The sequence below is a fragment of the Bubalus kerabau genome, chromosome 11, assembly GCF_029407905.1.
Source record: "Bubalus kerabau isolate K-KA32 ecotype Philippines breed swamp buffalo chromosome 11, PCC_UOA_SB_1v2, whole genome shotgun sequence".
Taxonomy (NCBI): domain Eukaryota; kingdom Metazoa; phylum Chordata; class Mammalia; order Artiodactyla; family Bovidae; genus Bubalus; species Bubalus kerabau.
This window is the reverse complement of record NC_073634.1, coordinates 102092646-102117704: the sequence shown is the minus strand read 5'-3', so window position 1 is coordinate 102117704 and position 25059 is coordinate 102092646. Positions and strand designations below refer to the sequence as shown.

Sequence of the window (25059 nt, the reverse complement as noted above, 5' to 3'; positions counted from 1 at the left end):
AACCAACGCCTACTGCAAAGAACACAATTTATTAAAAACAACTTGTCATCAACAGCATTGATTCAAAGAACAAAACAGATGAAAAAACAAAAGCAGACTAACATTCTGACCCTCGGAGTGAGACCTGAATTCATTCAGCTCATTCTGTACATGTCCAAAGTCCTGGGGGAGCTTCCAAGTAGGAAGCCTGGGAGTCTCTGGCTCTTGGGGCCTCCCTTGAGAGTCTGGGGTGGGGCAGGGGGGAATTGCCAAGGGCAGGTCCTCCCACTGGGGGAGCTCCTTTAACCTGGGTATGGTCCCTGTGCTCTTTTGACCTTTCTTACAAGGCCAAGGAGAGGGCACTGGACCCAGGCCTGCCAATGAGGCGAATCAGATGCAGTGATTCAAGTAGTATGGTCCAGGAGGGAAGGCAGAGGGACAGGCAAGAGAGAATGCATCAGGGTCCTGGGCAGTGTCTGCTGGGTCCCAGGCTGTGGCCCAAGACTCAGGCTCTGAAGGGATCCAGCTGGGAGTGAACTACCAGCCAACAAGTTCTGGGAAGAGGGTGACCAGGCTGCTGGCAAGCAGTGTGTTTCTGCCCCATGCCAGGGTCTTTACACACCAGTTCCCCTTAGACCCAGCTCTATTACAGAGCTCAGAGCCCTTCCAGCCAGGATCTCCTGGAAAACCAGGAAGGTCCCAGAGGCAGGGAGAAGAGGATGCTGGAGGACCTGAAAGGTCAGGAAGACCGTATTTCCACTTTCCGAGCCCTACCCTTCATCCCCAAAACAAGCACTTGCCAATCTGCAATAAATAACCAGGAGTCTGAATAAATAGTAAAATCTCTCAAATACTGTTCTGGGAGAGGAGGAAAAAGGCAAGTGAAGCATCCACGGGACAGCCTGGCAGGAGCTGCCTGGGGGAAGCTGTTCCCGGCCCTCAGCCCCACATCCTGGCTGTCAGACTCAGGGAGGCTTTGGGGGCCCTGCTGGCCAGTCTGGGGAGATGAAGAGGAGCTAATCATCCAGACTTCCAGATGTAAACCCCCTGCCTCCTCGCAGAAGGAGGGAGGGTCTTGGTCAGAACAGGCCCAGGGTGGGAGGAGCCAGCTGTTCTACTCCAGACGCACCTGCCTCAGATCCCAGTCAGAACACAAGACCAGAGAAGGGCCAGCACCGACTTCAGCTCTCCTGAGAGTGGGGAGACACGGCACTCCAGGTCTGGACAGGACCCAAGCCTTTGAGCTCAGCCCCGCCCGCCCCCGAGAGGCTCCCTTTGGTCCCACTTGCCCTTACAGAGACCTGCCTGCCCTGGGCCGGCACCTGGAAGCCATGGGAATGACTACACCTCCGGAGCACCTGGATCCCAACCTTAATGCTTTTTTTCCTTTGGGAGAGGACCTTTGAGGAAACCTCTGGAAGACTCAGCTCCCCCTCTCCTCCCTCCCTGGGCAGGAGGGAGCTGGCTCTTCACAGGCCAACTGCTCTCAGCAGCTTGGGGTTTCCAAGAATTCCATGATGGGGCACAGGTTCAGGTCCCTCGAGTGAGGCACTGTGGGCTGGGGGCCCTGGGTGCCCAGTGCTGGGGGATGGGAACAGGCTGCAAAGACCAAGGCTGAGAGAGCTCTGCTGAGCCAGACTCTTCATTCTGTCTCCAGGGTTCTGAGCCAACGTTGAGGAGAGGAGAGGCAAGGGGCTGGGGATAAGGCAACCGAAGAGAAAAGGGCAAACGGACAGCAATGCAGATAGCGGCAGAAAGATGAGAGCCATACACCCTCCGTGAAAGAGCCTGAGGGAGAGAAAGGGAGACTGAGGCAGAGAGGTGACAAGACAAAGAAACAGAGACTAGAGGGAGGTCACCTTCCTCCATACACACGGACACACACACACACACACACACACACACACACACACACACTGGAGGAGCAGCTCACGCCAGGGGGAATAAGACACACACAGCAACCCACAAGTACACACACACACGCACGCACGCGCACACGCACTCAGTGGGAAAGGGACAGAAGGTGTGACCTGGGCCTGGCAGCCTCTTAGCTCCTTCACAGTGTCACCTTCCCCATGGAGAAGCCCAGGAAGCACCAACCTCCAGAAGAAGCGGTTTCTGGCCCGTTTGCCGAGCACCTCCCCAACCAGAGCCCAGAAGACGGAGCAGGAGGGCAGGAAGGGAGGGGCAGACCAGAGGCAGGGAGGGGCCCGCAGTCTGCCCCAGCCCCGGGAAACCACCTCAAGAGCCCCTGCCTTGCTCGTGGCCCGGGCAGAAGGTCCAGGGCTGAAGGGTGGGGAGGAGCCCGGGCTCGGTGGTCAGGAAAAAGCGGGGCACAGCAGGCCCCTGACGGGAGGCCAGGGCAAGGCCTGGAGCACGCCAGTCTGGCATCGGCCCCTCTGGATGGGACCCCACAGGCTTCTGCATGTTCCAGAAGCCAGGGCACCGGGGTCAGCAGGGGCTTCTCTTCCAAACGTGGGTCTTTTGCCGCCAGGCTACTGTGAGTCTTGGAGTTCCTTGGCTTTCTGAAGGACCCGGCAGACGTCTGTGATAGGGTAATCCTGTGTGGGGGAAAGGCCAACAGTAGTATGCCTCTGAAGTCAGCCTGTCCTGCACCACCGCAGTGGACCTGGCACCCTGCTGGACCCTGGGCTAAAGGCTGGGGACCACAGGATACCAGACACCCCCGTCTGTCCAGTCCCTGCAGGGAGCTATTGCTACACGCGCTGCAGCACTGACTTAACCAACCCAACCAGTCACCCCAAAAGGTCTCAGCCCCTTCCCTAGGACCAGGACCACCTGCCTCACCTCCCGCCACCTCCTGCCATCAAGCCCTGAGCTCCATGCACGAGCCTGGACCAGGGCTGGACACTGTCCATGCATTCGCTCACTGGGTCACCTCAACAGCCTCATGAGGGGTTATGCGAATTTGCCTGTTTTACAGATCGAGTCAGTGAAGTTATTGAATACCAACCCCAGGCCAGGCGTTGGCAAAGCAATTAAGGCTCAGAGAGGCTGCCACTGGGCTTAGGTGACATGACTAGCGCAGGAGAACAAAGATGTGAGGCCAAAACGGACTCCTGAGCCCATGTTCTTAACCACTAAGGCCCCCATGTTTCTTCCCCAGGCCGAGTGCCATTACCAGTGGGCGTTATTACCACATACTGGGTAATAAGGCTGTGTCTCAGCTATGACTTACTTATGCATAGTGCGTGGTTCAGAGAAGCCAAGTCACTGGCCACACCACACTCAAGGTCAGTGGCAAAGCCGGATTCAACCCAGATCCAAACCTAGATCTGCCTCGGGGGTCTGGACTCTCAAGCCCTGCCACCGTTTCCTGGTCCCGAGGCAGCCTGTCACAGTGGCTGGCATGGGTGGCCACCAGCTAAGTGTCTGCCTCGTGGCTGAAGACTGAGCACGTCCCCCCGAACTCCATTACCTGCAGGAGCCTCATGTTTACGGTAAAGTCCCCTTCCAGCAACTGCTCCCGAATCAGTCTAGGAAAAACAAGCAACAAAAAGCGCTGGGCCCCTCGACTACTCTGAGAGCAGGCCCACTGGGCCTCGTCCTGCTCCTGCCGCACCACCTGCAGCAAGTTTGGACTGATGCTCCCCTGAGAAGCCCAGAGGCTCAGTCTAGCTTCTTGACAGCAGCCCCCCGCCCCCAACCCCTCCTACAGCCACACTCACATGAGCATGGCGCAGCAGACCAGGAGGAGGAAGTCAAAGCGGTTGCTGTCGGCGAAGAGGGAGTCCCAGATCCGGATGACGTCAGGCAGCAGGAACTCCTGGGACAGCAGCAGGGTCAGCCAGCGGAAGGCAAAGAACTGGGGCTTGATGTTCTGCTCTTGCTGGGGAGACAGAGGTGTGTGGTAGGTGCGAGAACGTGTGTTGGCTAGTGGCCACGGACCACCATGCAGCTCAGGAGGGGTGAATTCAGATTAAGCAGCAGGCTCGGTGTGAGCTCCAGGCACATCGAGGCAGGGATGGCACCAGAGAGCCTCGCTCTGTGAAATGGGCGACTGCTGCTTGCTGCCAGCCAACGCTGTCAGATCGTCTGATTTTTTTTTGAGGGAAGCCAAAAACCCAGACTTTTTTATATAAGCACTTTAGATTTATAAATGATGGCTCAAATTCTTTTAATACACTACACAGACTGTTACTATGGATTTATGGACAGAGACACCATTATTGGGCACTTACTGCAAGCCCATCCTTGTGCTTAATACAAGTGAGTTAAATATATCACTTATTTACTCCATACAACAACCGCACAAGGCAATTATTCCCAATGGGGACAAGCCCTCTGGTCGGCCACAGTGGATACTACTGACTGAAAAGCCTGTTATAAAACAACAAGCTGTAATTCCACACTTGGTTAAAAAGATATGTTTATGTATATTTTCTTGTTCACAAAACTGTTCCTGTTTATAAATAAATATTCTTTTTACTGAAGAATTCCCTGAAATAAACATGAAATGCCACTCCCAATAGTATTTTTTTGGGGAGGCCGCCTGGGTCTTAGGTGCAGTATGTGGGATCTAGTTCCTTGACCAGGGATTGAACCTGTGTCCCCTGCACTGGAAGCACAGTCTTAGCCACTGGACTACCAGGGAAGTCGCTCCCATAATTTTTAAAAATGAAGTTCACGCTTCCCTTCTGGGAGGACTCTAACAGGCTGAACTCAGAGCATATGGTAAACACCCTGCACCATGCCTGGCACACAGGGCACCATACCCACCTCCCCTCATCCTCAGCCTGCCAGGCTCCAATCACCAGCTTCCCCACCTCCCCGCTGCCCCTCAGCACCTGGGTCATGGCCCCCTGGCAACAGCAGTCACTTGTAATCCTCAGACTCAGGCCAGTCCCCACCCTGGGGCTGGCTTGGGTGCTCAGGAGCCTGCTGTCCTCTCCCGCTCCCTGTCTGCCCTAACCTGTGTGGCCCTGGGGGTCCTCACCAGTTTTAGGTAGAGTTCCACGTCCTTATCTTTCAGGGTGGAGTACACCTTTTCCATCTTGTAGGTGATGCCACACTGGGAGTCGTCAAGGCTTTTGATGAAGTTGTCCCGGATCTCAGCCATGAGGTTGGTGAAGCAGAAAAAGGTATCTGCCTCAGCATGCTCTGGGAGAGACGGGCAGGGTCAGGGCAGCCGTGAGAGGACCAGCTGGCTCACAACACACCCCACCTCTCAACTATGTGAGAGCTCACCCTCAGCTCTGAGCCTCCACCAAGTCAGCCCGCCCTGGTCAGGCTGTGTCCCTCTGTACCTCCTCTGTCTGTGACCACTCTCCACACCCCACTCTCCAGCCCCAGACCAGACATAATTTTTTTTTTTTTGGCCATGCCAAACAGCTTGCGGGATCTTAGCCAGCGCCTTCCGCAGTGAAAGCAAGGCGTCCTAGCCACTGGACCAACAGGGAATCCCCACCTCGTTCTTCTCACAACTCTGACAGCACTCTACACTGACTTTGTAGTTGATTACATGTTCTGCTGACATTTTAAAAATCATTATTTAAATCCTTCCTTTCAGCTTCCTGTCTATATAGGAGACAGAAATCTCTACTCATCTCCTCTACCAGAAATTCAGTTACAAATATGAATAGATCAGTAACCCGACGGGGGGCAGCTTCCCTGGTGGTCCGGTGGCTAAGACTCCAGGCTCCCAATGCAGCAGGCCCAGGTTCAATTCCTGTTCAGGGAACTAGATCCCACGTGCCACAACTAAGAGATCCAAGTGCTGCAACTAAGACCTGGTACAGCCAAATAAATATATATATATATATTTTAAAGAGATCAGTAAACATCTAACATTCTAGAAAGTTCAAGCCAGAAAAGATCTCAGACATGATTCAGGCCAACCCCCTTATCTGACAGAGAGAATGGAGACCCCAAAACAGGGAAGTGAGTGGCACAAGAGCTTGATAAAGCCCATCAGTCCAGCTTTCCTTGGTCCGTTTCTCCAGGAGGCAGCAACAACGAGCGTGAGCGGCCAGGAGCCCACCTGTTTACCTCTCCACTCGCTGTTGGGGTCGGTGGCAAAGGTGTAGTAGAGGGGCCCCACAATCTCGTTCATGCCCTGCACGTAAGCGATGCCGGGGTTGAGCTTGGCGTAGATGAACAGGATCCGCTCCACCACCTCCCAGTGGGCCTCACAGCCGTTGGGCAGCACCACGTACTCGTTCATGGAGGGCGCCGAGTTCTTTTGTGGGGAGCTCATCTAGGGGACAAGGGCAGGGGCTCGGTAAGAAGGTTGGAGGCATGACGGACAGCCAGCCGAAACTTAACCTCCATCTCATGGGCAACCCAGGGCGGAGAGGGATGTGTCCAGCGCCACCAGGAACGAGCAGATAAATCCACAATGGGCAACATTCCGCAAGCCAGAGGGACTGAAATCTAATAATTTAGTGATAAAAGTCAGAACAGTGCTTACCTCTGAGAGAAGGGGTACCGACTGGAGAGGGGCATGGAAGAACTTTTTGGATGATGGAAGTGTTCCATGCCCTGATCTGGCTGACAGTTAATGTAGGTTTATACATGAGAAAATGTTCATCTAGTTGTATACCTAAGGTTTGTGCTTTTCTTGTATGTAAGTTATAGTTCAATTAAAAAAAAAAATTCAAAATATGTCAAAAATAGACAACAGGTAAAGATTCTTGAAGTCAAATGCTGTGGGGGGTGGGGGGGTGGAGGCCTGCTCCAGCTGCAGTGACTGAAGAAACTCAACATCCCAGTGCATCGCATAAACTCTAACCTGGTGCTGGTTAGGATTCAAAGCGACAAAAACGTTCTTGGTACAGGGAATTCCCCAGCAGTCCACTGAACAAGACTCCTTACTTTCACTGTTGTGGGCTCAGGTTCAATTCCTGGTCAAGGAACTAAGATCCCACAAGCCATACAGGGTGGCCAAAAAAAAAAAAAAAATCTTGATACAACTAGAGGACACCCGAACCAAGATTGGATGTGAGCTGTTATTAAGGATTATGAGTAACATTGGCAGATGTGACAGTGGTGAGGAGGAGGAGGTCCTGATTCTCAGGGGATGCCTGCTGAAGGACTGAGGGGTAAGGGGTCAGGACATCTGCAAGTTTACTCTCTGTAACACACACACAAACACGGCAAAAGGTTAACAACTGGTGCATTTAGGTGGAAAGTAGAAGGGTGCGTGCTGTACTCTTCTTTCAACTTTTCTGAATGTTTCAAAATCTTCCTAAGAAAAAGTTGGGAGATGAATGAAGAGATGATCTTGGTAAAAACTCACACAATAGAGCAGAGGACCCCAATGTCAGGATCCCTTGGGAGTTTTGTAAAAGTTCAAGTGCCTGGGGTTACCTGTATGAAGGTCACAGGCACATCCCCACAGGGACAGAGTATAATGCTGTCCTGGAAGCCCAGGGTTTTGTGAACATTAAGCGTCCTTTTCCATTATATATACACATCTATACACGTACACATGTGTGTACATGTGCACACACTAAGACGCATATATCACTAACATTGACCAAGAGAGTTTTATGGGCAAGACAAAGCCCTACAAGCCTTCCTGTTTAATGCCCAAAGCAGCCTAGAAGATTCTTTCCACATTAGTTTCAAGATGAGGAAATAGGTTCAGAAACGCTAGGCCACTCATCAGACGTCTCGCATTAAGTGGTGGCACTGGACTTGGACCCAGGCTGGCTCTAGAACCCGAGGCCCAGGCCTCAGAGAGTGCCCACTGCTTTCCAACAATCTGCACAGCCATGACCTCAGTTCACCCTCTTGGCAATTTAAAAGCTAGACAGGGCGGAAATGATTACGCCCAGTATACAGAAGAAGAAACAAAAGCCCAGGAAGGCAAGTCTGGTGTTACTTGCGCAGCATCAGACAGTCAGCCAGCTTTAACTCAAACCACCCAGCCCCTGGACCCAGAGGCCTAGGGATGGAGCTTGTGGTCTGGTTCTCCCACCAGGACTAGGTCTAAACCTAAACTCAGTTCTCAGCCATCAATTATTGTAGTGAAAGGAATGACAGAAGCCAGGTCCTCATCTTTCCAGGCAGACAGAACATCAGCAGCCAAGCAGGACGACCACCAACTCAGGCAGCTACACTGTCATTAAGCCAAGCGCTTGGCACCTCCTGACGCACCCAGCTCTGCTGTGGGCAGGTGGAACCAGGGGATCAGCCAGAACTTCCCAGTCACTCCTGGGAGGAAGGATGGCTGGTCTCCAGGAAACAAAGCCCTGATTGGTCATTCCACCCGGAGGGGGGGTGGGGGGGCGCGGGCAAGTGGGGCTGCTACAGTACCTGTCTCTAGCTTGCTGGGAGTTACAGAGGATTTTTCCATTGCTGGAGGACAGTGAAAAGTTTTGAGGAACAAGTCAAAGCTCCAGGCATGAAAGCAGTAGGCGTTAAGGAATAAGACAATATACCTTTTAGCAATAAGCAGCTTCTCATTATTACCTAAGTCTGCTCGAAGCCTGAGGTTCCAACACGCAGCATAACTTGGCCAGCACAAGACCCACCCTTCCTTTCTCTGAGGTCTCTCACATCGCTCCCTCTCCACCCCAGGCCCCGCCCTACCAACCACAGCACCAGGAGGCCTCTCCACCTCCATTCCCGCCTCTCCCATCAACATCTTCACAGTGTCCACGGCAATCTTCGACAAAGGTAGTCTTATATCCCTGCTCCAGGAATGCTGCAGGGGTCCCCAGACCTCAGGACAAAGGCCCGTGTGGCCTCACCATCACTCACTTCTCCAGCATACTCCGGCCACCCTTCCCTCGCCCTCTCCCCAACCCAGCTCAGGCTGGACTCCTCCTTCCCTTGAACACACCCTGCTCTCTCCATACATGCCCTCCTCTCCCCCTGGAAGGCCCTTTCCTTTTCATCCTTTGAGCCTCAGCTTAAATGTCACTTCATCAGGAAAGTCCTCCCTGATGCCCAGACCAGGTCAGGTCCCTGCCCATCACTGTTCCCATTGCACTTCATCACACTTGCAGTTCCTTTTCCAAGCACCGCCTCCACCACAGACCAGCACTGAGCAGCAGGGCACCCCCCCACCCCCGGGCACCGTGACACCAGCCTTCAAATCTGATTTTCAGAAAGAGCCCGGAGAGGGATCGGGCAGGACCAAAGCTGCTCTGGGTAACAGCCAGGGCGGATAGTCGGGGCCCAGTGGCCCGTGGCCACTAGCCCCGAGGAAGCAGGAAGGAAAAGGCTGTCACGGGGGCCCCCGAGGCCCTCAGGTTGCCTCTCACATTTGTGACGCCGCTCCGGTTCCGAGCCACTGTCTGGGATTTCAGGGTCGTCTGCTCCACCCGCTTACGAAGGGTCTCGAATTCATTCTGAGGATCCAGGATGAGGAGGCAAGGGTACTCGGTGGCCCTCTGGAAGAAGGATATGTCTGGACACAACCTCCTGCAAGGGGAAACAGGAGAGGACCGTTACTTGGCTAGAGAGTTTGCGGTGTCTCCTCGGCCCTCTGCTGCCAGGTGTCCCAGCCTCCCCAAAGCCTTTTGTGTGTGTATAAGTTAGTAGCATTGTATTTCAAAAGCAATGTAGTCATCGTATATGTGTACATACCCATATATCGTATGTATGCTTACAAATAGATACACACACGTATATTTTTAAGTGTCCTTAGAAACTTACACTCTAACTCTTCTCTTAAACCACGAACAACTTTCCATGTCGAAAAGATAATATGTACAAGAGTATGAACTGTTTGTATTGTGGCTAAAGATGGTAATAGAGGTTTCATTAAGTTATAAATTGTACAATGGAGTACCACACAGCTGGGGAGACAGAGAAACAATCACGTGGGAAGACGGTCTCTAGAATGTGAAAGTTTTAAAGTGTATGTATGGCGGTGCACACACAGACTTCTCAGCTGAAGCTCTCTGCAAACCCGCCCTCCAGGAACACTGAACAACGCGCTATGGTCACTACCAGGCTAAGAACCTGTCTGCCCAGATCTGGGTTCAAGATGCAGTTCCTTCTTAAAATGGGGCGATGAAACACCTCGTGGGTAGAGGCTCCCCAACGCCAGCCTGAGAAGGAAGGAGGCAAGAGACCCACTGTCCCCCCTGGCTGAGCACCCTGGGCTGGGGTCCCACGGGGGCTGTCTGGCGGGGGACAGGGGGGCGGGCCTGGGCACAGTGAGCACAGGGGAGGAGCAGCCCCGGGTGGCGAAGGGCTGGTAACACCGCTGACAAGCAGCGGGGGCGGAAAGGGAGGAGGACGGACAGACTCGAGAACCCAAGCTCTGACCACTGGGCCACTGCAGACAGGCCCCCGGTTCCTCACCCAGCCACGTGGGAGAGTCACCTGCTGCCATGCCCACCCCGCAGGCCAGCACAGCCCGCTGGCCACACGTCCCTACCAAGAACAGCGCGCGCACGGTATAGCTCACAATCACTTTCTGACCCTGTCACTCCTCTGCTTAAAGCCTTTGGGAGACCGCCCCATGTCCCTGGGATTAAGTCCAAGGTCTGACCCCCGCCTGCCTCTGGTGGGGCCTCAGGCACACTGGCCTTCGCACTGCTCCTTGGACGGCCCAGCTCTGAAGGCTCTCAGGGCCTCCCCTGGGAGGTACCACAGCCCTCCCTTCCCCCACCCCCCAGGCTCCTCAGAATCTTAGCTGCTTCCTCAGGCAAGACGTCCCAGCTGCCCTGCAGCACCCTGAACTCTGCCTTCAGAGCAGTAACCACACATGTTAGCGACACGGAAGATCCATTTTGTTGAACGTCTTGTCTTCACATCTTCCCCCTCAGCTTCTAAGTTCCTTAAGGAGAGAGACCCTGTCTGTCTATTCCATGCTCAACCCCCCAGCCTGGCACTGAGCCTGTCACATAGAAGGGCCTCAGAATTTGTTGAAGGAAGGAGCAAATGAATCCATAGGTTCCTGGGCTACAAGTGACACTGAGGCAGGGAGAGAGGAGAGCTGGGCACTCAGGCCACCGCCAGCACCCCACACCCCTGCACCTCGCCAGGCTTGCTGTGCCTATGGCCTGGACTCAGCTATGGGGACGACTCCCCAGCAGTTTCTCAGACACCTCCCTATGGGGCTGGGCTGGGCTGGGCTGGGCAAGGGCAGAAGCGGCGGAAAATCCCCAGAAGCCTCAGGGCTGGCTCCCCGCCCCAGCGCCCTGCTCACCGGACATCTTTGTCGATCTGCAGCAGCACCTCGTTGTCCCTGAAGTACGTGTTCCACCGGCTGTCAGGGTTGGGGTTCAGAGGCTGTAGGGGAAAATGAGCTGTGCTGTCCTCGGCCAGCTAGGACCCCAGGGGCAGACCCCAGTCTTGGGGGCCTGAGCAGTAGCCCCAAACCAGCATTCCCAGCAGAGACGCAGCTATGGCTGAGACGGCCTGCGAGATAGTCGAGCGGCAGCATAGGCCCTTCCGCGGCCTCCCAAACCTCCATCCTCATCCACATCCCGCAGCCAAGACCTGAAGTCGGCTCTGAGCACTTCCCTGCTGGGCAGGGACTCTGCCCTTCCCTGTCCACGGCTCCAGAACGATATGTATAACAGGTGCTCACTAAACGCTTGCTGAATAAATGAATATTGCATCGTTAGGTCTCTCTGAATCTAATTCATCGATACTCTGAGTTGCCAATTCCAGTCCTTGGAGGATCAGGCTGGGTCCAATCCATCTCCACTTCCCAACTGTGAAGCACCAGGGAGGAGTTGGGTATTTGCAGATAGAACAAGGCTTCCTCTGGGCTGCAGAAATGCAGTTTACCCTCACCCCGGCCCTGCTCTGACTCCCTTCAACTACAGTATCACAGAAGCTTCCTGGAGGAAGGGGGCTGAGGAGCCAACGTGCGGAGGACTGGGCTCAGCGCTGCACACACAGCACTCCTGGATCCCAGTCATCGCTTGTGGTCCTGACTGGGCCTGGAGCCTGGGGAGAGCACGGAGACTCAACAGCCTTTGGCAGCTGAGATGCCAAACGCAGAAATGAGGTGCTGGGGTCGGGGGTGGGGGGGGGCAGTAAAAGGGAGTAGGATCAGCAGCACCCGGCCTCTGGGCTGAGGGACCTCGCCCACCCCAAAGCCCACACCTCTCCCCGGCCCCACTCTGTAGCCTTGGTCCTCACTGCGGCCCCCTACTCACATGGTCCTCAAAGGTCACATCCTCCCTGGACACACCCATGTTGGCCTTGGCGATGCCAGGCTGGATGATCATTTCCCTCAGGAACTGAGAATACAGCTCCCTGGAGGAGAGGAGGGGAGAGAGGGATGAGCCCAGAGCAGTGCAGCAACAGGAAGTGGGTTGGACTCACACCACCTGCTCTGCCCAATACAAAGGCCCTCCTGCCATCCCCTAGTGTCAGGGTCTCACCTCTGCTTGGCCAGGATGGAGGTCCATGAGGCTCTCTCCAAGGGGAGGTAGTTCAAGAGAATCTGCATACAGAGAGAGAAAAGCAAAGCTCTGGCAACTCCCCCAGCCCAACCCCGGAAGGAGACGGAGGCTGACAGGCCTCAAGGAAAATGTCTGATAAAGCCCAGAGAAGGCAGGACGGGCTGGGTAAAACCCAGGAATGCAGGCACGGGCTGGGGGTAGCCTCCCCTCTTCTCCCCACTGGCTTCCTAATCCTTTATCCTGAAGCAGCCCTTTCTACTGCGTTCCCTCCCACAGACTCTCCCAAACGATGATAAAATCTTGTGCTCAAAGGGCTTGGAAAGCAGGACACTGGGCTGCTGCTCCCACCTCAGCGAAAAGCTTTAGGCAAAGCATAGCCTTTTACTGTCCCAATCAGCATCGCTTCCACTAAGCTGTTTGGACCAGGAAGCAGAGAGCTTTGCAGGCATTACAAAGCATTCCATCCCTGGGGGGATCCCCGAGGGGATGCCAAGAGAAACAGAAAACCCAGAACTCCCCAGAAGAGCTTCTTGGGACGAGCAAGGAAAGGCAGAAAATAGGAAGAAGGGGCCAGGGGTGGGGACAGCCCATGCAGGAACCCAGGGACTCTCAGCAGAGCAGAAGCCCCACCCCAGGCACACCCACCTTCCAGCAGAGGCATCGCAGTCCGCCCTCACAGGGGATGCCTGTGGACACAGCAGGCAAAGGTCACGCCCCCGCAGAGTCCCAGAACCCCCCAGCCCTCCACCTTGGAGCTAGTCGGCAGGGAGTGGAGTGGGCAAGAAGTGCTTCTTCAAGAATCATTCGCTGCCAGAAAGACCGCTAGATGACGCTAATCCTATGTCCTCTCTCTCTGTGACCCCCATCTGGAATATTCTTTTGAGGATGACAGCTTCTGATCTTTGATATTTCTTCCTCAGAGCAGCCTTGACCAACCACACCACTTCTTCCCAAATTAAGTCAGAGCCCTTGACATAAACAATCCACATCTCCTTCACGGCATCCCTCGTAAATGGGAATGTATGATATCATTTGTATATTTATTTAACATCTGTAACTCCTAATACTGGGGAAAGCCCTAGAAAGATGAAGACCAAATCTTACTGTTCCAGTACCTAGCCCAGGGTAGGTATTCTGTAAGTATCTGTGGAATATAAACTAAGCTCTGAATGCTCAGTGTTTTGTGTTTTATAGGCTTAAAACTTCACTTAATCCTTATAATAGCCCTAGTAAGTAATGAAGATCAGCATCATTGTCCCCATCTTACAGATAAAGAAATTCAGCTATGAAGACAGAGAAATCAAGGACTCCAACACAGGTCTGACTCTAGAACCCAGCTTGTAACCACTGCCGCAGACTGCCTCCCCTGGGGCCTGGCAGATTCTTTAGCTCAGCACAGATCCCAGAAACCCCTCAAGATCTTCAGGGGCTAAATATCACTCCTGAATGGAAAGACGAACTTCTCCTGAAATACTGTCAGGAGCTCACAAAGCAGCTGTTGCTACAGTCTCCCTAGTACTGTGAACAGCAGTACCGTGAACCCCTCACCTCAGAATCTGCATGGGGATGCAGAGGGCAACTCAAGCATCCTTGCTGACAAAGTTACAAAGGCAGAGCAGCCACAAGAAGCTACCAGAACACCCTGGGGTATTTTTAAAGACATGCAAGAGTCTCTGTGCTGAAGTTAGCCAGTCTGGGGAGGGGAAAGTCAAAAACTGCTGGGGTTCAGCTCCTTAAAGTGAGTGACTCAAGGCTGGAATTTTACCAGGAACCAAAGTTCACTGTTGCCTGAGTTGGCTTTGATTCTAAGCCATGGAGAGAACCAGGAACCGCTCTGTAGCTAACCAAATTCTACAACACAGGAAGCCTGCTGAGGAATGAGAAAAGACCTTTCCTCTGTTCAAGAAGTCTCCCCTCTGCCCTCCAGTTACTCCCAGGAAGCAATCAGCATCACTTATACGCCAATGAGCACCTGGTCTAAGGTCTGTGTGTGTGTGCGCATCCGTGCACACTTAGTCACTAAAGTCCTGTCCAACTCTTTGCAACTCAAAAGACTGCAGCCTGCCAGGCTCTTCTATCCATGTGATTCTCCAGGCATGAATACTGGGTTGCCATTTCCTCCTCCAGGGCATCTTTACAACCCAGGGATCAAACTCGCATCTCCTGCACTGCAGGCGAATTCTTTACCACTGAGCCACTAGGGAAGCCCAGTCTAAGGCCTACAGTAGGCATGCTAACTGAGGGCGCCATTGCTCTGAGAACCAAGCCTGGGGCATCCCTGGTTGTTCAGCTCCACAGAATCTGGAGAAGTTCCCAAAAGGCAACCCGGTCCCCAGAACTGGCCAGGTGTGGCCTTGGCTCGCTGCCCCTCCATCTTTGTCACAAGGCTGCTCCAAGAAAACCCTGAAAATGGAGAGTTGCCTCTTACCACTAAAACTGAGTTCCCGGAGCTTTTCCAAGGCAATTGTGGGCTCCTTCAGGACATCCTGGAAATCTGCAATCCTAGAAGGAGGGAGACAGAGGCAAATGACCCACAAACCCCAAGATGACAGGCTTAGCGACCCCTCCTAAAGCCTACAGCTCCCTTACACCCCCAGTCTCCAACCTGTTCCTCCCTACCCCTCAGGACACAAAGATGCCAAACACAGGCAAAACCCTGGCTAAAGGGCAGCTTTGAAGAACTACAGATCACTTTTTCCTCTTAAGTCCAGAAATCTATAGGATACTCCTGTCTGAAGGTTCTCAAATGAGCACCATGAAATCAGACACATTCTAACATTTACTGAGCCTGCATTTACTGGCCACTTCCTGCTGGCCAGGTCCAAACCACACTGTCTCTATCTGAACTCCAAAAACCCTTAGAATCAGGAGTAATCTGATCTGTGGACAAGGACACGTGTACTCTGCACCCAGCATCCCAAGCTCAAAAATAAAACCATTAGAAGACCTCTGGGCCGCGGGGCAGGCAAGGACAAAAGGTTTAAAAACTGGAGGAAAACTGAAGAATGAGCAAAATTAGCCAAAGCTGCAGGATTTGGCCCCGGGGATGGGGGTGGGGGGAAGAGACTGGAGAATCTAGGTTTTCTAGCATTTCTAGTAAGAAAAGGGTAAGTGGAAGGGTAAGCATTTGGATAGAGGAGGTTACTGGGGCAAAGGGTTAACAAGGGGGAGAAAAAGGCTGGGGGGTGCATCGGGATCGGGCATCAAGGCCCAAGAGGAAGACACCAGGGGAAAGGATCCAGGGTGCGGGGGAGAGAGAGAGAAGCGGCAGCACCGAGGGGCAGGAGAGATGTCCCGGTTCCGTGCCCCCGCTCAGGCCCACAGCAGAGGCTGGAAAGTGGGCGCCCCAAACCTTCAGCCCGCGGAGGGGTTGAGGGGCGGCGAGGGGGGAGGTCCCGATTCCTAGCCACATTCGCTCGCCCCCCCTCCACCCCCGCAGGTCAAAAGGGACAGCATGGCCGGCACTGGCCTGGCTGGTCGGCCCTGGTGGCTCCTCACCGGCTCTTGTGCAGACTCGACATGGTGTTGACTTCCGGATCTCCCCCCCGCTGCCGCTGCCTCCTCCTCCTCCGCAGCCGCCACCGCCCCTCAGGGACGCGGGGCTCTGGGCAAAGGCCTCCGACCGGAAACTCAGCCGCAGGCGCGCGCGTTCCGCACTGTCCCGCCCCGCCCCGTTCACGTGCCACTCCTGCTCCCTGTCACTAGCAGACGGCCCGGCGGGATGGGCGGGGCGAGAGGACGCCGGGAAGGAGGCCCCGCCTCCGCTCCGCCCCTCCGCCCCTCCCGCTACCTAGTGCGTCAAGTTTGAGGACGCGCAGGTGACCGGCGCAGACCGTGCGCACCCGGGCTTCTGTCTTGCCATTGCCTGGAGGTTAAGAGGGGCAAGCTTCCGTATGCAAACACGCCTTTCACCTGGTCCTCTTCCTTACGGGTTGCACACTTGCAGTGAGCTGCTGAGCTGTCCTTTCAAGGATGTCCTGGAGATGGTGTAGTCGCGAAGTCGCGTCCGACTTGTGATCCCATGGACTGAAGGTAGCCCACCCGGCCTCCTCTGTCTGTGGGATTTCCCAGGCAAGAATACTGGTGTGGGTTGCCATCTCCTTCTCCATCAGGAATGTAGACCCCAACCCCCTCGCTAAGCTATACAGGCCTCCCTGGCTGGTCTTTTCACTGCTGAGCCCCGGACGCCTATAGGAGTGATCACACTGAACAGATGGTTCAGTAAATACTGAACGGAAGAGCAGGACCACAATTCAGTGATTCCTTGATTTTTGGATTTCATGAATACGATATTTACCATAATATCAGAACAAAAAGGGAAAAACAAAATTTCAGGATCCTTCCCAAGAAAAAAAACAGTTGGCAGCCATACATATGTGTACTTATGCGCTAATTGTCTTTATTTTTTAATGTCTCCACAGATGGGTGAAAACTTTGTCACTGGACTGTATAATCTTGAAATCTCCAGCTCTCAGCTGCTGCCCACCAAGACTTCACTGCCCCATGGCCCAGGCACACAGACATCTGTTCCTTTATTCACTCACCACACAGCTCCTGCTCCCACTGTGTGCTAGGTACCGTGCTAAAGGGCTCCTCGCAGGACAAAGGTTACGTTCCTTTACATGAAATATAAGAAATGAATAAATGCTGACTTAATTGCTGGTGGCTCAGATGGTAAAAAAAGATCTGCCCGAGAGACCCAGGTTCAATCCCTAGGTTGGGAAGATCCCCTGGAGAAGGGAATGGTTACCAACTCCAGTATTCTTGCCTGGAGAATTCCACAGAGGAGCCTGGTGGGCTACAGTCCATGGGATCGAAAAGAATCAGACACAACTGAGCAACTAACATTTTCACTTTTTAAAAAATGACTTAGTTGCACAACAGGAAAGAAATTTTTTTTTCCCAAATAAAAAGAATACCAGACAGCCCTTTGAAAGTTTGATTAGGAAGGCAGGGAAAAACACAAGCCATGTGTTAAGAAAAATAGACCCTTGGCTATCATTTGGAAGAAAAAAAAAAAAAAGATCTATTCCTACCTAATATCTGACTGAAAATTTAATTCTAAATGAGTTGAAGCTCTATAAGGGCAGAAACCTATGGGATTGAAAGAAAAATATATAGAAAAAATATTTATAATCTTGGAGAAGGAAGACAGAAGGCCCAGAAGCTATGAAAGATAAGACAGATGTATAACTACATAAAAATTTTCAGTCTCTAATGTCCTTGGTGATCCAGTGGTTGAGAATCTGCCTGTGAATGCAGGGGACATGGGTTCAGTCCCTGGTCTGGAAGGGTTCCATATTCCTCGCGGCAACTAAGCCCATGTGGGGCAACTACTGAAGCCCGAGTGTTTAGAGTCTGTTCTCTTCAACAAGATAAGCCACCACAATGAGAAGCCTGTGAACTGTAATTAGAGAGTAGCCCCCTACATGCTCCATGGGGTCGCAAAGAACTGGACAGGACTGAGTGACTTTCACTTTCACTTTCCCCTACTTGCTGCAACTAGAGAAAGTCCATGCACAGCAAGGAAAACCCAGCATAGCCAAAAATAAATTAATTCATTTCAGTCTCTTAATGATAAAGTAAAAGACAAGCATCAATATGGAAAAATATGTGCAGCTTTTATGATAAAGGGTTAATCTTCATAACATATACAGAGTTCTTAAATCAACAAGAAAAAGAAACACCCCAAAAGCGAAAAGCAATCATTCATTCTAGAAATGTACTCAGTGCCTCTGATGTGCCAGGTATATCCTAGGCATTGGGGATTTAGTAATGAATAAAAGACAAAATCCCTTCCTTTGAAGCATTGAGGTTTTAGTGAGGGGAGCTAGATTTTAAATAGGGTAAATAAGTAAACTTAATGGTACGTCAGATGGTGATAAATTCTTACAGGGGAAGATAAAGCAGGAGTAGGTAGTGGGATGGACATGAATTTGAGTAAGCGCCAGGAGTTGGAGATGGACAAGAGGAACCTGGCGTGCTGCAGTCCATGGGGTCACAAAGAGTCAGACACGCCTGAGCGACTGAACTGAACTGAGGTAGTAGAAGGGGGCTGCGATTTTACACAGTGGGATCAGGAAAACCGCTCTGAGGTGACGTCCAAACAAACATCTGAAGGAGGTAAGGCAGCAGAGCAGGCACTTCAAAGAAGAAAGAAAAATCCGATCCCTGAAATGACACTGACTTGGACTCACACTCAGGAATGCCAGTCAAACAATCATATCACGCCTCTTAGACTCGAAAAAGTCATCAGCATTTATTACACCCACCATCACCAGGGTGTGGAGAAACAGACCTCTCAAACAGCTTTCAAAAGACTTGATGTGGTACAGCTGTTTCACAGTCATTCGACAAGAACTAATGCCATTTTTAAAAATTATTTTATTGGCTGTGCTGGATCTTCACTGCTGCACGGGGGCTTTCTCTAGTTGTGGAGAGCAGGGGCTGCTCTCCAGTTGCAAAGTGCAGGCTTCTTGTTGCAGTGGACTCTCTTGTCACAGACCACACTACTGCACGTGGGCTGGGTCGCTGTGGCTCCTAGGCTCTAGAACACAGGCTTAGAAGTTGTGGCACACGGGCTTAGTTCCTCCACAGCATGTGGAATCGTCTTGGAGCAAGGAGCAAACCAGTCTCCCTTGCATTGGAAGGCAGACTGTTCACCACTGGATCACCAGAGAAGCCCCAATTTTTTTAAACTTTTTATATTGAAGTATTATAAGCTTTCCCTCAGTGGTTTCTTTTTTTTTTTTTCTTGGCCACACCACAAGGCTTGCAGAATTTCAGTTCCCTGAGCAGGGACAGAACCTGAGCCTCTTCACCCAAAGTGTGGGAGTCTTAACCCCGGGACCGCCAGGGAATTAATACAATTTTACCAGCTTCTGGATATAATCATCTGTAAATGACTCATATTTAAAGTGTACACTTCCATAGGCTTAGACATATGTGAAACCACAATTAAAATAATAAATATACCCATCACCCCCAAAGGATTTCTCCTGCTCTTTTCTCCTTCCTCCCCACCTCCATGCCCAGGCAACCACTGATCTGCTTGCTGTCACTACAGATTAGGTTGAGTTTTCTAGACTTAATTTTTTTATCTGGCTCTTTTCACTCAGCATAATTACTTCAAGATTCGTGCATGTTGTAGCATGTACTAGCACTTTTCATTGCCATAGATTCCATTACTAGATGAATCAACCACAGTTGATCCATTCATCTTGGTTGAACACTTGGGTTGTTTCCATTTTTTGTCTGTTACACTGAAAGCTACTATGAACATTGATGCAAAAGTCTTTTTGTGTGCCCATACTTTCTCTTCCCTTAGACTGGAATGGCTGGATGAATTTTAAAAATTTTTTAATCTGGTAAACCATTTTCCAAAATGGCTGTATCATTTTATAGCCACTGCAGAAGTGTGTGACAGTTTCTCTTGTACCATCTCCTCACCACTGATGGCTTAGATGGTAAAGAGTTTGCCTGCAATGCAGGAGAGCTGGGTTTGATCCCTGGGTTGGGAAAATCCTCTGGAGGAGGGCATGGCAACCCACTCATGTATTCTTGCCTGGAGAATCCCCATGGACAGAGGAGCCTGGTAGGCTACAGTTGCAAAGAGTCAGACACAACTAAGTGACTAATCGTGCGTGTGCACACACACACACACACATCTCCTCACCAGCACTTAGTGTAGTCGGTCTTTTTTATCTTAGACATTCTAGTAGGTGCATAAAAAGTGAAGTAAAAGTGTTACTGACTCAGTCATGTCCAACTCTTTTCTACCCCATAGACTGTAGACCACCCCCAACCCCCTAGGCTCCTCTGTCCATGGAATCCTCCAGGCAGGAATACTGGAGTGGGTAGCCATTCCCTTCTCCAGGGGATCTTCCCCACCCAAGGATGGAATCCAGGTCTCCCACATTGCAGGCAGATTCTTTACCTTCTGAGGCAGCAGGGAAGCCCTGTGGTATCTTCCTGATGTCCTAATATGCATTTCAATAAAGATTAATCTTGTTGAACATCTTTTCATGTGTTTGCCATCTATGTATCTTCTTTGGGGAAGTTATCTGTTCAAATCTATTAAAATTTTCCCATTGTTTTCTACTGAATTGCTTGTTTCCTTGTTGAAATTGAGTTTTGGGGACTCTTTAGATATTCTGGATGAATGTATTTTCTTTTTAATTGTGGCAAAATGAACATTACATAAAATTTACCATCTTAATCATTTTTAAGTACAATTCAGTAGTGTTAAGTACACTCAACATTGTTGTGGATCTAATCTCCAGAATTCTTTTCACCTTGCAAAACTGAAACTCCCACTAAACAATTCCCCATTCTTCCTTCCCCAGCCTCTAGCAACTTCCATTCTATTTTCTGTCTATGAATTTGACTACTCTAGGTACCTCACGTAAATGAGATAGAGTATTTATCCTTTCTGTGACTGGCTTATTTTGTTTAGACTCATCCATGTTTCAGCATGAGTCAGAATTTCCTTCCTTCTAAAGGCTGAATAATATTTCATGTTTTGTTGACCCACTCATCCATCAGTGGACACTTGGGTTGCTTCCACTTTGGGGCTACTGAAAATAATGCTGCTGTGAACTTGGGTGCACAAACATTTCTTCAAGACCCTGTTTTCAATGCTTTGGGGTATATATCCGAAAGGTAAATTGCTGGGTCATATGGCAATCCTCTTCTTAATTTTTTGAGAAACTACCATACTGTTTTCCATAATGGCAACACCCATTTACATTTTTTACCAAAAGTGCACATTTCAATCTCTCCACATCTTCACCAACACATTCTTTTCTATTTTTATGATCATAGTCATCTTAATGGGTATGACATGGTACGGCTTTTTTTTTTTTACTTTATAATATTGTATTGGTTTTGCCATACATCAACATGCATCCGCCATGGGTGTACACGTGTTCCCCATCCTGAACCCCCCTTCCACCTCCCTCCCCATACCATCCCTCTGGGTCATCCCAGTGTACCAGCCCCAAGCTTAATGTATCCTACACCGAAAAAATATGGAACACTTCACGAATTTGCGTGTCATCCTCGCACAGGGGCCATGCTAATCTCTGTATCGTTCCAATTTTAGTATATGTGCTGCTGAAGCGAGCACCATCTTTTAATTTTTTCATTAAATTTTTTCCTATTTTTTGGTTGTGCTGGGAGACATTTGAGATCTTAGTTCCCCCACCAGAAATCAAATCCATGTCCCCTGTAGAGAAATTGTGGTGTCTTAACCACTGAACCACCAGGGAAGTCTCCATCTGTCTTTTTAAAATGTGTGACTTGTAGATATTTTCTTGTGGTTTGTGGCTTGCCTTTATAGGCTTTTTTTTTTTAAAGAGCATTAGTTCCTAATTTTGATAAAGTCTGAACAATCCTTGATATCATATCCCTCAATCTTTTACCTACTCTGATATCACAAATATTTTTCTCCTACAGTTTATAGTTTTAGGTTCTATTGTTGGGGCCAATGTGAAGAAAGCAGGAAGGACTCCATCTTGAAGTCTGTCATCCATCTTAAAAACAAGCTGTGAACTGGGCCCTGAACCCTGCCCAAGAGTGAGGAAACCATTGCTAGCGAAAACCAAGTCTCCTGGAGACCTCCCTCCTTACAGATGACAAAGGGAGATTGTAGTTGAGGTCAGGCTGCCCCTGTTAGATTAACCATGGAGACATCCCCCCTTGATGTGTAAGCATTATTCCCCCACTTTAACCGTAACTGTTTGTTCTCCTAGCACTTACTTGTTGTAAAGCTCAATCATATACAACAAAAAGGTTGCTAACGTGTAACCCGTCACATAGTCCGGGCTATAAACTGTGCCTCTCAGAAACATCAGGGTCCTTGTTGGGGACTGATTCCCCCTGGACCTGGCGGCCTAATAAACTGTACTCCATGGTCCTGAGTGTCCTTTGGGGTGTGTTTTGTGACTCTGGATTCCACGACACTATATTTAGATCTGTGATTCATTTTAAAACATTTGTGACCCACTTTGAATTAATTTTTGTAAATAGTGTGGGGTATGTATAAAGTTCATTTATTTTCATATGAATATCTAATTGTTGAAGCACCGTTTGTTGAAAAAGTTATCTTTTTTCCAACTGAATCAAAATCAATCATGTACTTGCAGGACTTATATCTGGACTTTCTGTTGCATTACACTGATCGCCTTGTCTATCCTTTTAGCCTCACAACACTACTTAAGTATCTCTGTAAGCCTTAAAGCTCTACACTGTAGCCCTATAATTCTGTAGCTTTATAAATTCTTAAAGTTAAGTAGTGTTAAGTCCATCAACTCTGTTTCCTTTTTAAAGGTTATTCTGGTTTTTGACCTTGATAATTTGTGTTGTATAGGAATTTCAGAGTCTGCTTGTCAATTTCTCAAAAGCAAAATCTGCTGGGATTTTGGTTGGGACTTTTGAAACTACAGATCAATTTGGAAAGAGGTGATATCCTAACATTATTGAATCATCTGATCCATGAACATAATACATGGCTCCTGGGATTTTGGTTGGGACTTTTGAAACTACAGATCAATTTGGAAAGAGGTGATATCCTAACATTATTGAATCATCTGATCCATGAACATAATACATGGCTCCTGGGATTTTGGTTGGGACTTTTGAAACTACAGATCAATTTGGAAAGAAGTGATATCCTCACATTATTGAATCATCTGATCCATAAACATAATACATGGCTCAATTTATTTGGATTTCCCTGGTGGCTCAGTGGTAAAGAATCCATCTGCCAGTACAGGAGACCTGGGTTCCATCCCTGGGTCGGGAAGATCCCCTGCAGAAGGAAATGACAACCCACTCTAGTATTCTTGCCTGGAGAATTCCATGGACAGGGGAGTCTGGTGCGCTACAGTCCATGGGGTTGCAAGAGTGGGACACGCCTTAGTGACTAAACGACAACAGCCATTTATTCGGGTCTTCAGTTTCTCTTGGGATTTCCCTAGTGGCTCAGACAGTAAAGCGTCTGCCTACAATGTGGGAGACCTGGGTTCGATCCGTGGGTTGGGAAGATCCCTTGGAGAAGGAAATGGCAACCCACTCCAGTACTCTTGCTTGGAAAATCCCATGGGTGGAGGAGCCTGGTAGGCTACAGTCCATGGGGTCGCGAAGAGTCGGACACGACTAAGCGACTTCACTTCACTTCACTTCACTTAGTTCCTCTCAGCTGTGTTTTGTAGTTTTTAGTGTACAGGTCTTACACATAATTGAGGCCTTAAAAAGCATCACTACGAACAAAGCTAGTGGAGGTGATGGAATTTCAGTTGAGCTATTTCAAATCCTGAAAGATGATGCTGTGAAAGTGCTGCACTTAATATGCCAGCAAATTTGGAAAACTCAGCAGTGGCCACAGGACTGGAAAAGGTCAGCTTTCATTCCAATCCCAAAGAAAGGCAATGCCAAAGAATGCTCAAACTACTGCACAATTGCACTCATCTCACACGCTAGTAAAGTAATGCTCAAAATTCTCCAAGCCAGGCTTCAGCAATACGTGAACCATGAACTTCCAGATGTTCAAGCTGGTTTTAGAAAAGGCAGAGGAACCAGAGATCAAATTGCCAACATCCTCTGGATCATCAAAAAAGCAAGAGAGTTCCAGAAAAACATCTATTTCTGCTTTATTGACTATGCCAAAGCCGCTGACTGTGTAGATTACAATAAACTGTGGAAAATTCTGAAAGAGATGGGCATACCAGACCACCTGACCTGCCTCTTGAGAAACCTATATGCAGGTCAGGAAGCAACAGTTAGAACTGGACATGGAACAACAGACTGGTTCCAAATAGGAAAAGGAGTACGTCAAGGCTGTATATTGTCACCCTGCTTATTTAACTTATATGCAGAGTACATCATGAGAAACGCTGGGCTGGAAGAAGCACAAGCTGGAATCAAGACTGCTAGGAGAAATATCAATAACCTCAGATATGCAGATGACACTACCCTTATGGCAGAAAGTGAAGAAGAACTAGAACCTCTTGATGAAAGTGAAAGACAAGAGTGAAAAAGTTGGCTTAAAGCTCAACATTCAGAAAACTAAGATCATGGCATCTGGTCCCATCACTTCATGGCAAATAGATGGGGAAACAGTGGAAACAGTGTCCGACTTTATTTTGGGGGGCTTCAAAATCACTGCAGATGGTGATTGTAGCCATGAATTAAAAGACGCTTACTCCTTGGAAGGAAAGTTATGACCAACCTAGACAGCACATTAAAAAGCAGAGACTAGTCAAGGCCATGGTTTTTCCAGCAGTCATGTGTGGATGTGAGAGTTGGACTATAAAGAAAGCTGAGCACCGAAGAATTGATGCTTTTGAACTGTGATGTTGGAGAAGACTCTTGACAGTCCCTTTGACTGCAAGGAGATCCAACCAGTCCATCCTAAAGGAGATGAGTCCTGGGTGTTCATTGGAAGGACTGATGCTGAAGCTGAAACTCCAATACTTCGGCTACCTCATTAGAAGAGTTGACTCATTGGAAAAGACCCTGATGCTGGGAGGCATTGGGGGCAGGAGGAGAAGAGGACAACAGAGGATGAGATGGCTGGATGGCATCACCAACTCGATGGACATGAGTCTGGGTAAACTCCGGGAGTTGGTGATGGACACGGAGGCCTGGTGTGCTGCGATTCATGGGGTCACAAAGAGTCGGACACGACTGAGCAACTGAACTGAACTGATTCCTGCAGGTGTGGTAAGTTGCCTCAGTC

At 50.1% G+C, this 25059-nt stretch overlaps 1 protein-coding gene and 1 non-coding gene across 4 annotated transcripts; both read right to left on the bottom strand.

The window, feature by feature from the left end:
• Positions 1–10: 10 nt before the first annotated feature.
• On the bottom strand, positions 11–16024 carry TBC1D13 (TBC1 domain family member 13). 3 transcript variants are annotated; one of them, XM_055541335.1, is made up of 12 exons: positions 15819–16024; positions 14749–14822; positions 12966–13006; positions 12300–12361; positions 12072–12171; positions 11111–11193; positions 9213–9372; positions 5989–6196; positions 4937–5100; positions 3669–3829; positions 3419–3476; positions 11–2540 (listed from the first exon to the last, which is right to left on the bottom strand). In XM_055541335.1, exons 1-12 carry the CDS (start codon positions 15839–15841, stop codon positions 2475–2477), a joined length of 1200 nt encoding a protein of 399 aa, XP_055397310.1. In that variant the 5' UTR covers positions 15842–16024; the 3' UTR covers positions 11–2474. The 3 variants fall into 3 exon arrangements, with proteins under 3 accessions (XP_055397310.1, XP_055397311.1, XP_055397313.1); XM_055541336.1 differs by lacking the exon at positions 15819–16024 and adding an exon at positions 15673–15704; XM_055541338.1 differs by lacking the exon at positions 12966–13006 and having other exon boundaries at positions 15819–15850.
• Positions 16025–21343: 5319 nt separating this feature from the next.
• On the bottom strand, positions 21344–21447 carry LOC129623962 (U6 spliceosomal RNA). The gene has a single exon (XR_008700705.1). It is a non-coding gene; the product is annotated as a U6 spliceosomal RNA (small nuclear RNA).
• Between the last annotated feature and the right edge of the window lie 3612 nt (positions 21448–25059).